The 14795-nt window shown below is 33.2% G+C and overlaps 1 protein-coding gene across 3 annotated transcripts in view; it reads left to right on the top strand.

Annotated features, from left to right (window-relative positions):
* The window catches only part of SMARCAD1 (SWI/SNF-related, matrix-associated actin-dependent regulator of chromatin, subfamily a, containing DEAD/H box 1), a 91174-nt gene that overhangs the window by 48668 nt on the left and 27711 nt on the right, over window positions 1-14795 (top strand). For all 3 annotated transcript variants that reach the window (XM_054591731.1, XM_054591732.1, XM_054591730.1), the window contains exons 9-10: window positions 1028-1419; window positions 10682-10881. In XM_054591731.1, coding sequence (XP_054447706.1) covers window positions 1028-1419; window positions 10682-10881 — 592 coding nt within the window. The remainder of the gene's footprint in view (window positions 1-1027; window positions 1420-10681; window positions 10882-14795) is intronic.

The raw sequence follows: 14795 nt of genomic DNA, 5'->3' as shown, positions 1-14795 counted from the left end.
GAGTCCCTGGTCACTTAGTGGAGCTAACTTTAGGAACCAAATGTTTTATGACAAGTAGTGGGGAAGAGTTGAATCACACATGTCTAGTAACATCCTTAAGCAAGAATTAAGTACACTAGCTCATTATATTGGCTTTAAGTTTTTCAATAATGATTTCTTTTAAGAAAGGCTTTACTAGAAATGCTTTTGATGGCACAGAGAATGTTATTGTGTGGAGAAAATAATGCCACCAATATCAACAATTCTGAGTCTGAAAATTGATTCATAAGAGATAGGTTATGTTTGTGAAGAAAGTTGAGAATATCTTACCTAGTTTATTTGGCTTTTTAAAAATATATGCACAAGAATGAAGGTGTATGATAATGAATGTGTAAGTTTAAAAACTCTTCAAGTAGGTAAAGCAAAAGCATTCTAAATAATAAAGTATTGTGTAAAGATTAATTGGTACATATTTTCTTTCTGGTACATAAAGTAACTACCTTCAACTGCAGAATCTTAGAAATCTGTGGGCTATGATTGATTAATCAGCGATAAAGTTGTGGTGCCTTTTAATACTTTTAAATAATTTTTTAAGTAATGATGAACTTAGACTAGCTGGAGATGGTAAGGGAAGAATTAATTATAATATGGAAGGATTAAATTTCGGGTTAGCCTTGTTTTTGCCATGCCCATCAGTGTTGGCATAGGGGCGGGGCGGCTAGGTGACATTTGGGACATGTTGTGGCTATGCAGCTGCCATTTATACTTTGAGGACCTTTGTTAGAAAATGGGGGTTTATATTTAATCCCTTTGAAAAATAAGTTATCGCCTGTATTTGAAACTAATTACTTAACATATTTAACTTCAAATTCTACTTTGGTGTTTCTCTTTAGAGTGTATCAAGACTTAATAAATTATAGTTGAATTCTGTATTCAGAAGGAAAATATATACGTTTAAATATTTTTCTTACCTGATTTGAAGTGTTTCGTGCTTATATTTAATTTATATCTTCCTAATTTAGTCATTTTTGTCTTTCTTTATACACAGATATGCAATATGCATCTCAAAGTGAGTTTCCAAATGGAAAAGAAGTTTCTTCAAGAAGTCAAAATTATCCTAAAAATGTAGCTAAAGCTAAACTGAAACAGAAATGCTCCATGAAACCACAAAATGGTTTTAACAAGAAACGTAAAAAAAATGTATTTAATCCAAAGAGAGTTATTGAAGACTCTGAATATGATTCAGGTTCTGATGTCGGTAGTTCACTAGACGAGGACTATAGTAGTGGTGAAGAAGTGATGGAGGATGGCTATAAAGGTAAAATTCTTCACTTCCTTCAAGATGCTTCAATTGCTGAACTTACTTTGATTCCTCAGTGTTCCCAGAAAAAGGCTCAGAAGATAACAGAACTCCGGCCCTTTAATAGTTGGGAAGCTCTGGTAAGACTACATTCTTTCTCCCCCACCCCCTCCGTGTGTGTATGTATGTGTGTTTAATTCACAGTACCGTTTATAGCCAAGGTGTCTTCAGCCCAGGGAGGCATAGATGGGTGGCCTTATCCTGTGTAGAGTCAAACATTACTTTCATTGTAAGCCAATAGTATTTCAAATAGTGTCATATGACCTATTTTTGAATGAATTAAGGGGTGATTTTCCTGAAAAAACCCAAGCTGATTGGCTGGGCATACTGTCACTCACTCTTTTGCATAGAAACTTGGTTCATTTCACTGCAGAAGAAGAAATTAGAGCTTACATTTAGGAAGCAGTCGTTTCTAGCCTGTTCTGATCTGTTACTGCTGAGACACCATGCAGAAAGCACGAATGTGGCAGAAATTTAACTACAACTACTTGAAGAGCAGTAGCAACATCCAGAGGAGCTCCATGATTCAAAATACCAGCCTAAGTGTTTTATGCTTCACCACAAAAGAAGCAATTGTTTATTTTCTTTTTCTTTTAAAAGTGACAGCTCAATCTCTAACATGTTTTTCTTGGTTAAACAACGCGGCCATTTTATGGAGCGTAGCAGGCTGCAGCGTTTTTAATTGGAAAGATAGAAAAGTGTGGAAACCTAGAATTCAAGCGTTAGGTGAAGGGAAGGCATAAGCACTGGTAAGTACCCTCTGCATGATCATTTTCTGGAATTTGATTTCCTGTAAACAAGTTTTATTCAAAATACCTGTATTTTGAGTTTAATAAATGTCAACAGTCAGCAAATCTTATTCATACAGAGAAATGTAAGAACTCTTGTTTTTTAAATTTTGCTTCAACTTTTGTGGGAATGTGGGCTTTTATAGCATGGATTATGTATAGGCCATGCCGTGATAGCAGTATGGATTATTTTTTACAGCTTTAGAAGATAAACTGACTCTTGATACTTTATAAATGTTTAGGAAGTTTTTATTCCCTAACTTAGGGAGTAAAGTTGCTTTTGTGGTTAATTTTATACTTTTGACAAACCTATATGAGTATAAGTTTCCTTGACAAGTGTCTTGAAGTGGTACTTTGGAGGGTCCCTGAACAAAGGTTGTAAAATCATTTTTTCAAAAATTAAAATATTTGAAAAATAGAGAAACAGAATCACTAGCATTTTGCAGCTTTAAAAAAACATTCATTTTGCCTGAAGCCTTTGCTTTTCCAGAGAACATCTGTCAAAGCAGGCCCTTTCAAAACTTGTTTAGCTTTGCCTGGGTGATTTATTTGTTAAAGTATTTGCTGAAGGGCTTTCTTGTTCTTCTTTTCTTCCTTTTCTTATTTCTTTTCATCTTTGATGGTCTCCTATGTTATTGCAGAGTCGGGTTGCTCAGGCTTGTTGAGATTCTTATTTAATAGGAATGCAGTTATCTGCCCTAGTGTGTTTAGTCGCTGTAACTACTTGCCCAAATATAGTAACAGTAAATTAAAGCAGAGTTGTATGTGCCAGATGCTTTTAAAAATGTTCAGCAACTTGTAGAAAGCACATTTCCCCTACTAATTAATTGGCATAGTTTAAATTAGTCTTAACATGAATTTGTAGATTATGTGTTACTTGCTGAAACTTCATCCCCTTTCTAAAAGTTGAACACAAAGACTGTATTTTTTGCTAGCTATGCACGTAAGTGTTGATTATGTTATGTAACAATTAAAAAGTAAACTTGTGACTTGAGTTCAGTGAATACTGGCCTTTGCTGTCGTGAAAAAAGTAGGTAAATTAAGAGGTTTTGGAAATAAACAGTTAAAATTAACAAGTCAATGTATATAAGCTTTGAATTTTTTTTGACTTAGAACTTTAAACTTCTTTCAGTTACTTTAGAACTTTGAATATGACTCTGATGATAGAGCAATTTAATATCTTAAAATTATCAAGGAAAAAGTCAAATATTTTGTATAATTTACTCCTTCCCTATTAATTGAAGAGGTTTGATAATGTTCTTGTAAACAAATTCAAAATGAAACAAAAGAAATTTGCTTTTGTTTTCAAAGCTGCTGTTTTTTAGAAATTCCTTTGAGAGTTAGCTCAAATTTTAATTGTTACACAGTCATAATGAAAATTATAACACATTATGTATTAAGAACATCATGCAAAAGTTTAGTAAACTCAAGATTATTGTTGAAGCTTATTTAGTATTTAAGGATTTGGAATTTGGTAATTTTTAGTAATATTTCATTAAAATGCATGCTGAGCCAATAAGTCAGTTACACATACATATTAATTATGATTTGGTTAAAACATGTCTCTGTAACATAGGTAGGTTAAATGCAACCAGTAGTATTTCAGTGTCCTATTTTATTTTAAAAATAATTTGTGAAAATTACGTTAACACTGACTTATTTTAAAACAGAATTTGAAAAGTCGTACATCATTGTTAGAACTTTTTTTTTTTTTTTTTAGAGAATTACACTTTTAAAAAATCAAATAAAATGCTCGCAGGCATTCTGGTCACCCTCCTTTTACATGAGGAAAAGTTGGTTATTTAACAAATTCAGTGCATTGGATGAGGTTATGTTTGCAGCTTTATACCCATTTTTTTTTTCCGTTGAATGAACACTTAAATATTGTTTGTCAAGTTGTCTTCATAATTTTTTCATTTTACTATTTTCCTGCTCAATTTGCAGTAAAGTGTGTATTTATTATAAGAAACCACATCATTAAGTCATGTAGACTTCGAAAACATAGCAAGCCAAAAATGTCATTAGTTTTAAAATATGTACTGTTAATGGGATAAAATTGGGATTTTTATTGCCAAATTTTCACATATTTGATGGTATCAGTTTACCAACCACTTAATTGAATTTTTGATTGCCTTATGCAAAGTAGGATAGAGATGCTATTATGCCTATATACTTTATTCATGAGTAACTGGTTCATGAATACCTCAACCTAAAAACTTCATGTATGCATCTTCTTACCATTTAGATCAGTATAGTTTTTCTTGATTGTTAACCATGCAGCCTACATTGAGTTTATTTTTTTACTTTATTTATGCTCTTTATTGAGCTGTTCCCGTCTACTAGTAACTTAGAAGACAGACCACAGGTTTTCTATTTTTTGCTTTATTTTCATCAGTATTGTAAAGTTCTGTCTAAATTTGTCACTTAAAGCATTGTAATGCCTACTGCATTCTTCCTGATAGGATGACTTCAGTAAATTTGTGTAGAAGATTACAGTATTCAGCTTTAATTTTTATAAGTTTGAGAAACATTTTTTAAAAATTATAAATTCTGAGTATTATGTAGGCTGCCAACAGGTATTTATTGCAATGAATAAGATTAGTACTCTCTCTTCAATACTGTTACTTGGCAAGTGGGGAATAAAATCTACTTTAAAATAATTTCCCCCTTCCTATAGAAATTCAAACTGTTTGTACTATAAGAGTGACACACTGTGGCAAAAGAGAGGTACTTCAGTTTATGGCTCTTTTTAAAGGAAAGAAGTTCTTAAGAGTTATACTTGAGTTTCTCATCAAAGAGGTAGTAATCAGGGCCACATGATGTTCTTTGTTTTCAGTGTAATTAATTATCCAGCAAATAGCAATTTTCCGTGTCTTCTTGCTGAAAAATAGCTTTATCGTATTTTTAAAGAGTGATTTGTTTTCCTTGTCTCAAATTAAAACAATACTTGCAAGAACAGAGAAGAAAGTAAAGTTTAGTTAAAATTCTACCAAAGATTCCCACCACTTAATAATTATTGAGCATTCATCTGTTTACACATATATTTTTGTATTTTGTATTATGTAAATAGGGTCGTATTTTCTGTGTCATCAGTAACTTCAGATTTATTAGTGCATCTTTTGTTTACAAAGTACTTTGTATTTCTTAAATTTTTTTTGATGAAGCTAAGTAACTTACAGGATTGTTAAATGCTTTTTGTCTTCAAGAAATAGCAACAGAACAGTAGAGTGTTCTTACCCCTTTTCTTACCAGCACCCATGGTGCCAATACCCATGTTACCACCCCCGCCCCATCACACACACAGACACCTAATGAAGATATTGTGAAATTAAATATTAGAGTTTTAAAAAAATATTTTGATTTTTATTATTTATGCATGCATTTAGATTAACAAAAATAATTCTATAGGCTTTTACTGCCCCCGATCTATATCTATCCCTTTCCCCACTATGCTATTTTCCACACTAGAGAAAACTTCTTTCACTTTTTTCATCTGATTCTTACCACTTTTCTATCTTCGGTAATACAAACATAATGCTATTTTTTACTTTCCAGTTGCAGGCCTTATCTATTGACGTAACATTGAGACACATAGATATCATAATGTTATTGCAAGGTTAGCTCTCTTCTCGTCCATTTCACTTCATGACCCACTTCCAGTTTTCTAAACCTGTCACTATACGTTAATATGTTAACTTCGGAGATAGTTTTTCAGTATCTCCATTGTTATGACTATGTAAATTCCTCTCATAGCTGAGCCATGTAGAATGCTACATGATAGCTTATTCCCTTGCTCACCTATTTTGTTTTCTCTAGTTATTAGTTGTCTTGGTTTTTCTGTTTGCTTAGTTTTCTGTATAATTATTAATTCAATTCTAAACTCCTCCCCAGCTGTCCCAAGTTGCCTCTCAGTTTTTAGACACTTGAAGTATCCTGTCAGTTTTCTGTTCTTGAGGAAGTGTCTGTTAGACTCTATGAGCTTCTCTGAACTAGACTGGTGGTGTTACAGGCAAACTGGTAAGCTGTGGCCTTGGAATCTCATTTCCTTGACATCATAAGGAATCCTGTTGTCCTTCTGGTGTTGGATCTCGTTTCTGAATGTCATGCATGCCTCTTCATGTATTTCCCAGGAGGTGGGTGAAGCTGGATGGCCTGGTTTGAGATCCCAGTTTTGACATTTTCTAGCAGTTTATACAACCTTAAGCAAATTCTCTCTGTTCCTCTATTTTTTTCATCTGTAAGTGGGGTATAATTATGGTACCGATCTGTGGAGAAGTCTAAGAATTAAATAAAGTAAAAGCTCATTTAATTGCCTGGCTCTTAGAAAATGTTAGCTGCAGACAGCCACAATATTTTGTACTGGAAAGTACAAAACAGTGTTGTATACAAAGTCTGTCCAGAAGGTATCAGCCATGTAATATGAAAAATAGACATTTATTGAAGAACGTACAAGATACAAGAAACATTGTACATAGGACCATGACACCTCGGTCCTCTTCAAAGGACGCAGCTTGGGACCTCACACAGTTGTCCCAGTCGCCATCAACTGCCCTGTCCTACTTTCCTGAATCTCCTTGACAGTGTGAAATCTCTTCTCCTTAAAGGTGATTTTAGTTTTGGGAAAAACCAGAAGTCACAGGGTGCCAAATCTGAACTGTAGTGGGTCTGAGTCATCTGGGTGATTTCATGTTTTGCCAAAACACGCTGCACAACACATGATGCATGAGTGGGCATATTTTAGTGATGAAGCTACCAATCACAGGTTGCCCATAGCTGCGGCCTTCTGAGTCATCCAAATAGTTTCCACGGAGGAATGTTCAAGCTTAACACAAAATTTGATGCATGTTCATTGCTTTACTTGCTCAGTCATTTTGAGTGGAATGGCCACAGTACACATGTTCACTCAACGTCATCTACTGCCCCCACTGACTAATACAGTGAAATTATCATTGTTCACACATGAGCATTCCAGTCCACTTTCCTCGGCTGCCAGGTTACATCAACATCTTGAAAACTGTTCTCGTTATATTAACAATGGCTGGGCCTTTTCTGGACAGACCTCATATACCATTTATTGTTTTCTGCTTCTCTTTCAGTTATCAGTTCTATCAGTATTGAATCAATCCTTTTATTACTCTCTTTAACCCTCTCTGGGCTTTTAAACAGATTTATGACATTACATTACCCATAATATATTAAGACTACATTTTTCAGCTTCTCATGGTAATTTGGCAAAGGTCTATCCAGTGGGATATAAGCGAAAATATATTATGATTTTTGGAAAGTGCCCTTAAAGGGTCCTTTCTTCCTGTTGGTTGAAATGCTATTGTGATAATGGCAACCACATATTGAGGATTTTGAGGAATAAAGTAGAATTACTGATTTTGGAATCACTATACCAGATCTGAACTGCTTCCCCGGGTCCTCATTTTTATGACAAAGAAATAGACTTGTGTTTTTGTTTACACCCCTAATGTTTTGGGTTTTATTATCACTCCTAACTGAACTTAATTCTAATAGATTCATCATCATTCGATGAAACTTTCTCCTGGAAAATTTACCTGTTGATGTTTTACATTTATGGGCAGTGTATCACTATCAGGCAGATCTAAATTTTAAACTAGTAGCAATAATTTGGGTCATCTCTAATGATGTATGGGAGTAAGTGTAGGGAGAGTGGGAAACCCCAGGCAATTAAATTTTGAAATTTTGAATTCAGAAATTAACCAAAACATAAGATTCAGTTAAAAATCTCAGTAGCTAACTCAAACTGTTGTAACATTCTGAAATGACAGTTGCCTTTTGCACGTCCTTCATTACCCATACAAACATAAAAGTCAGAATAGTGTATGTAGTAATGAACCCACCCCTGCATGTGTTCATCGTGAGCCTCATGGACCAGCTTACATCTGATCTTGTTTCGTCTATACCCTCGTCTACTTCCTTCCATCTCTTACTATTTTGAGGCAAATCTCAGACTTCATTTTAACCCTAAAAATTCAAATACATACCGAAGAAAAGGTTTTTTATCCCTTACACAAAACCACAGTAACATTGTCACACCTAATAAAAATCACCAATAATCCCTTAATATTAGAAAATATCCATTGAAGTGTTCAAATTTCTGTTTTTCATAAATGCCATAAAAGTTTGTTTTTTGTTTATTTCACAGTTACAGATAGGATCCAAATAAGGTTCACATTCTGAGATTGCTTGATAGGTGTTCTAACTGTAATATAATATATAGGTTCCTCATCCATCTATCTCCCTTTTCCTGTAATATCTTTGGTGGAAAAACTGGGTCATTTGTCCTATAGCTTCCCAGTCTAGACTTATTCAGGTGAAAACTCCCTGGTATAGCTTAACATGAACATGTTTTTCTGAACCAGATATTTTCTGTAAAGTTATAATTAGAATGTGAAATGCTCCCACCAGTACTATAACATGGTTAGTGTTCTGTTCTTCCATCAGAAGACAATAGTGTCTGTTTTTTCCTTTAATGTTTGCTTACCTTCTCTAGATTCTGACGTAATGAACTGAACATCTGGGAGTCAAAATGGTTCTTTCTTATTTCTGCCTTACTACTCTGAACGGACTTCCTAAATGCTAGATTATATTAGTCTCCTTGCAAAAAAGGGCCCATGAAATTTGTTCTTTTCCTTGGAATACCAGTTATTACACTTAAAAGTATTTGTTGCATGTCTTTTCCAGTGACCCTAAACCACATGAGGACAGGGACTTTGTCTAGGTAACAGGTACCTATACCAGTCAGTGTAGTACTTGCTAAAAATAAGAGCATAATAAATGGTAGGTGGTTATAGTTTAAAAGTTTTTTGATTTTTTTTTTTAAATTTTAACTTTTAATGTCTTAAATTTTTATTATTTAGAAAGGTACTAGTTATAGTGAAAAGAAAAGAGTATAGATTTTGGAATCTCTTAACCTTGCTTGGTGATCTTATAAATTGAAGTTTAGTTTATTCATCCGGAATTGGTGGACTGATCTTGGTAATTGTTGTGAAGATTTAATGAGTTAGTGAATAAAAGATATCTAGTAGTTTCAGCACATGAAAAGCACAGAATGTATGTTTCTTCTTTATTTTTCTGGTTATTCTTGTTGGTTCTCTCACACACATGCATATCACAGAAACACAGAGACCACATCATAGGCATGAAATAGAACCCCCTTAAGATCTTCAAGGCACTAATTCTCATGTGTCCTGCTCTTTACATATAAATCTTTTCTCTGGAAAGCACAAACTATGACGTCACATTGTGACTCTGAATACTGTCCTTGTAAAAATGTAAGGTAGTAATGCAAATAACTTTATATTTCACAATGCCATTTTTTGAAGTGGTTAAGTTTTTGTTTTATTTTTAACCCTGTAGTACATTAATAACGGTTTTGGAATAGATTGGAGATTTTCTTTCCTACCAACTTATTCTAAATTGGATATGAAAAATGTATATTATTATGAACCGCATTTTTATGAAAGTATCTTAGTATATCCTGTAAGTGTTGAATTTCTACTGCTTTTGATTCTCTGAATTTAGAGTAAATTTATAGGGATTATTTAGAGTTGTTCATGTGGTTCTTGTTGTAACTTGAAAGAATATGCTAAAAAAGAGTCACATGAATCAAAATCATGTGTGGGTTTATCCTAACAGATAATTTTACTTTATTTTCCTTTATTCCATTCAAGATTGTGGGATTTTTTCCCCCCCAACAAGCTTTCAAACAGCTATTTGGCTTGCTATTCCTTTAACTAAAAATATTTTTTTGTAGTTTTTCAGCATACATTTTTTTTCAGCTACCGATATTTAAATTCTGCTAATAGCTTTTGCATTATGAAGTATTCATTGTGCCCTTTAGAAAACCGAATACAAATACATTTTGAAAGAAAATCTTTGACTATTTATACAAAACAGTTGTACTGAAATTAATATTTAGAAAATGTTTTATCAAATTACTGAATTATTCATAGTTAACTTTTGAGTCATGCGGTATCTTTCCAAGTAATACTCTCAGTTTAAGAATAAAATAGCAAGTGACAAATAATTGAAGTTTTGAAAGCTGGCGGGATTGTACTGACGATACGTGGGGAAAATATGTTTTGGGAAGATTAATCCTTAGTAATGTGTCAGTCACAGCGAGCGACAAAAACAGCAGCAGATCAGCTATGCAATTATTACAGTTGATATTACTACCTTTAGTAATAAGGTGAATCCGAGATTTTGAAGACAAAACCGGAGACATTAACACTTACTTTAGAGTTCCTCCTTAAGAGAACAGCTACCAGGGTCAAAGTAACAAGTGTGGAATTGTGTGTTTGGGGAGAAAGATATTTTATGTCAGTGTGCTAAGTTTGAGTTGACAGGATTATCAGAGTGAAATATGGGAATTTAAATGTAAATATGAAGAATCAGGTTTTCTTAGCACTTGATTAAGGTCATTAGTAAAAGTTTAAGTTAAATATTTTTCCCGCATAAAGAAATTGATTCTGGCTTTCTGTTTACTAGCTCTGAACTGTTAAATTATTTTCTTTTTATACCGTAGTTCACAAAGATGTCCAAAACTAATGGCCTATCAGAAGATTTGATATGGCACTGTAAAACACTGATCCAAGAAAGGGATGTAGTTATAAGGCTGATGAACAAATGTGAAGACATATCAAACAAGTTAACAAAACAAGTTACCATGCTCACTGGAAATGGAGGTGGATGGAACATAGAACAACCCTCCATTCTGAATCAAAGGTAATATTTGTTGTACATACCTATTCATTATTTTACCTCAGTTGCATACAATTTCTGAAATTATTTCTGTAATATGTCTAGGGAACTTAAATGTGGAACTGAAGTGAAAACTAATGTCAGAAGGGAAACCCAAGGTTTTCTTATAAGTGGTATGTGAATTGGTTTTCATTGATTTCCTGCCTCCCTCCAACCAGGATCATTTTACTCCATCATATCATTATAAATTAGGTAGAGAAATACTAGTCTTATATAACCTATGTTGGGTTTTGTTGTCTGATGACAGATAATTTCATAAGTAATCACATGGTTTTAAATACCTCTTTCCAAAACTTGGTACTTCAAAAAATTAGCTGCTTAATAGCATCAGTGTAAAAATTTCTGTATTAGCTCAGTTTCTTTTTAATCATAAATAAATAAAATGGTTAAAATATCCTGTATTTATGATTAAATGTTTTAAATGCTTTCAAAAACCCAGATATGTAAATATTTTTTTAGGGTAGAAACACATCAAAAATGAAAAGGACACTTTCATTAAATAGATGATATAAGAAAAGATTATAAAAGCATTTTTAAAAGGTATATTCTCCAAAACTGTCACTTTTAGTAAATACCTTGTCCCAATTCTTGCAAAATAGACACTAAATTATTTTCACTAAAACATTGGTCAAACAGTACATATTAAAATAGCATTCTGTAATTGTGAACACTCCCATTGTGCAAGGTGTTTGGATATCAGAACGTGAGAGATTGTTTTGAACTTCTTTTAAAAGTTTATTTCATTTTAAGTGATTTGGAGACTCAAAACTGTTCAGAATACTTCCATTGTTTAAAAAAAGTATAAAATTGTTTACTGTGATAATAATTATAGTGGCAAAAACAAGGAAACGACCTAAGTTCCAAAAATCAGAGAACAGAATGAATTATGGAATACCTATACTATGCAGTGTTATGAAACTTTAAAAATGAATTACATCTGATCAGGATATATTTCTGATAGGTATTCAGTAAGATTGGCACTAAGGTCTCATTAAAATGAATTACCTTAGTGATTATTTACTTCTGGTAGTTTTCAAAGTTCATGATCAAGGCATATTTGCTGATCATTGGTTAATTAAAAGTCAAGGTGTGGTTACCGGCCTTTAATAGTAAGCTACAATTTTTTCTGTGCCCTTCTAGGGTGCTATGGGATGGTGTAGGGAAACGTGATGCAGTTCCCACAAAGAAGCTCTTTTCTCTGTTGCGTAGAAAGAACTATGGCCATATCAGCAAATTCATCTCCTAAAAGTGTAGTTGGAGCTGCTCCTTCTTGTTCTACAGCATTGGATATGGGGAGTTCTTCACTCTACAAGACTTACCCAGTTGAGTCTACTTTATCATAATTTGGATTTTAAACAATCAAGTGCTTTATTGCATTACTTTAAAAAATTTCTCTCTCAAGTCCACATTTACAAAGTCTTGTTATTTGTAAATAGTATGATTAGGTAATAAACTATCCTTTCCTTTAGATTGAGGATTTTTAATGGAATATTTAGTAGATAATAAAAGTAGAGTGGGGTTGGTTTTTTTTTTTTTACTTTTTTAAAAAAATTGGATCTAGTCCAAAGTACAACTTCTAAAAACCTATTGTATAGATAGTTTTTATAGAGTATTTATAGATGCACTTTTAGGGGGTGAAATTTGTTGTCTTGGTTTTTGTTTTTAGCCAAGGTAAGAGTTGGACAAGCAATTTTACTTGTTGCTCTGGCCAGGCATCAGGATGTCTGTATACTTCCTGTACAGTAGTTTCCTTGCCTTGGGAAGGGATGTATTAGCACGAAGATGACAATGCTGATGAATAAACCAGTCTTAACAGAACTAATTTTTTGTAGCAAAATTATATTGTTTATTTTCTTATTACAAATTTATATGAATTATATAAGAAGGAAAGTGCCTTTTAGAGATAAAGGAAATAAAGACATACAATAACTCCTCATTAAAAATAAGATCTTTGTGGGAAAAAAATAAGATTTCTCATATCTATCTCAAAATCTTTATTTTAAAATGTCAAAATTAAAATTATCTGACCTTAAAACACAATATACAATAAGGGAAAAGAGAAAAAAAGAAAAAAAAAACTTAGTACAACTCATATTTTATTCTACTTGTAGATACGTAGCCATCTGGCAAGCTTTAGCAATTTATCTAAAATTTATTAAACCTTTTAACTGAAAAGATTTTTCAGTGTTCAATATAAAAATATGTTTAATTGTATGTTCTATTTTTCTGGGCTAAATCTAACAAGGTTCTTTTGATCTTGTTTTCCCTCAACTTGACAAGGTGGTTCCCTGTCCTATACCTAAACAGTTGCTATGAAACCATTTGACAATGCCGTAAATGCAGATCAATACTGTGGGTGTGATTTGAACAACTCAAAGAACTATGATGTAAATATCTTAGGAGTTTGGATACTAACTTTAGTACAAGCCAATATTGTGGCAGTTTTTCCAGAAGCCATGTCTTACTTGTGGAACATTAACCTTTGGTCATCTAGTATCCTTTATCTCTTTCATAAGAACTACTTCAAACCAGACTCTAGGCCTGTATTTCTCTACATTTAAACTCAAAACTGAATACATTGTATGTACTCCCTGTTGTTTATATTTCAGGCCTTTCTTTTCAGAAGTAATTTTGATACTAGTTTCTCTGACAGGAGATTTAAGCCCAATTTAATAACTTTCACACTGAGGAGAAATCATAGTAGCTATGAATGGATTTTCCCTAGTAAAACAACTTCAAAATAACATGCTGCCTCATTTGCTTTTATGAGCTTAGAAAATCTTAAAATCTTGTTTTTCTTATTGGGAAGTTAGAAGACCTTAAAGATAATCATAGTCCCCTAGTGAGGACAGAGCACTTAACTAATTCAGAAGGCCTGGGCTGTAATTCTTATCATGTGGGTGACCCTGGCAAATTACGTAAGAATCCTACATAATGCAGGTGTGAAAATCATAGAAAACTGTAGAATGTCAAAATAAATGGAAAGTACGATTGCATACTATCTAAATATTAGAAACCCCTGCCCCCCCCCCCCCCGGGAAAGAACACAGCTGCCCTGTTTTAAAAATTTGTCACAAGTGAATTGTATTTAAAAGACCTTTGTAAAACTACATTTTCATTGATCCTTTTACATTCTGAAGAAAGAATCTGTAATAGGCATCAGTGTTGTGATATTAAGCAACAGAAAGCTAGTTGTAATTTAGATAAATTTAGCAGAGGAACAAACACAAAGGCACACAAATACTTATATGTTTAAAACAAATATTTCAAAGCTATTTAATATCCTTATTGAAACAGCTGCCAGAGCTATATTGCAATTGTTGATGAAACAATTTTGAATGAAAAATTCTATGTACTAGAGTCTTCTCAAAATTCCCTCATCACTTTTTAAAGTTTTATGTGTAGTGAAGAATATTTTGATAGACTTGTTTCTTTACCTGTGTTGGTAATGAAGAAATTTAGTAACTTTTACTTGTTAAGAATTTTTCTTGGCTCTTTGTAATTTACAGTGGGATAGTGTGTTGACCCTTGAATACATTTATAAGGGATGTAATATGCCCGCCTCATCAGGTTTCATCATTTTCATTGAAAGTGCATGGGATGATTTAAGCATGGTGAAGGACTCAAAAATAATAGAGATCTCAGTTTAGACCATAGAGTGGGTGGGTCAGAGAGCGGGGAGACAGACAGACAGACAGATAAGGGGCTGAGTACTGGATTGATCCTGGAATGAATACTGGCTCTGCCACTGCACACATGGATTAGGATAGCTGTGTGGCCTTGAGCAAGTTTCTTAACTTCTCTGAGTTCCAGAGTTCTCATCTGTGAAATTGGGACAATAATAGTATCTATTCTATAATGCAGACTAAAGGAAGTAA

Source organism: Pteronotus mesoamericanus, unplaced genomic scaffold (assembly GCF_021234165.1).
Source record: "Pteronotus mesoamericanus isolate MK-2021 breed Mesoamerican mustached bat unplaced genomic scaffold, CSHL_Meso_final scaffold_232, whole genome shotgun sequence".
NCBI classification, from domain to species: domain Eukaryota; kingdom Metazoa; phylum Chordata; class Mammalia; order Chiroptera; family Mormoopidae; genus Pteronotus; species Pteronotus mesoamericanus.
This window is presented reverse-complemented; position numbering and strand designations above follow the sequence as displayed.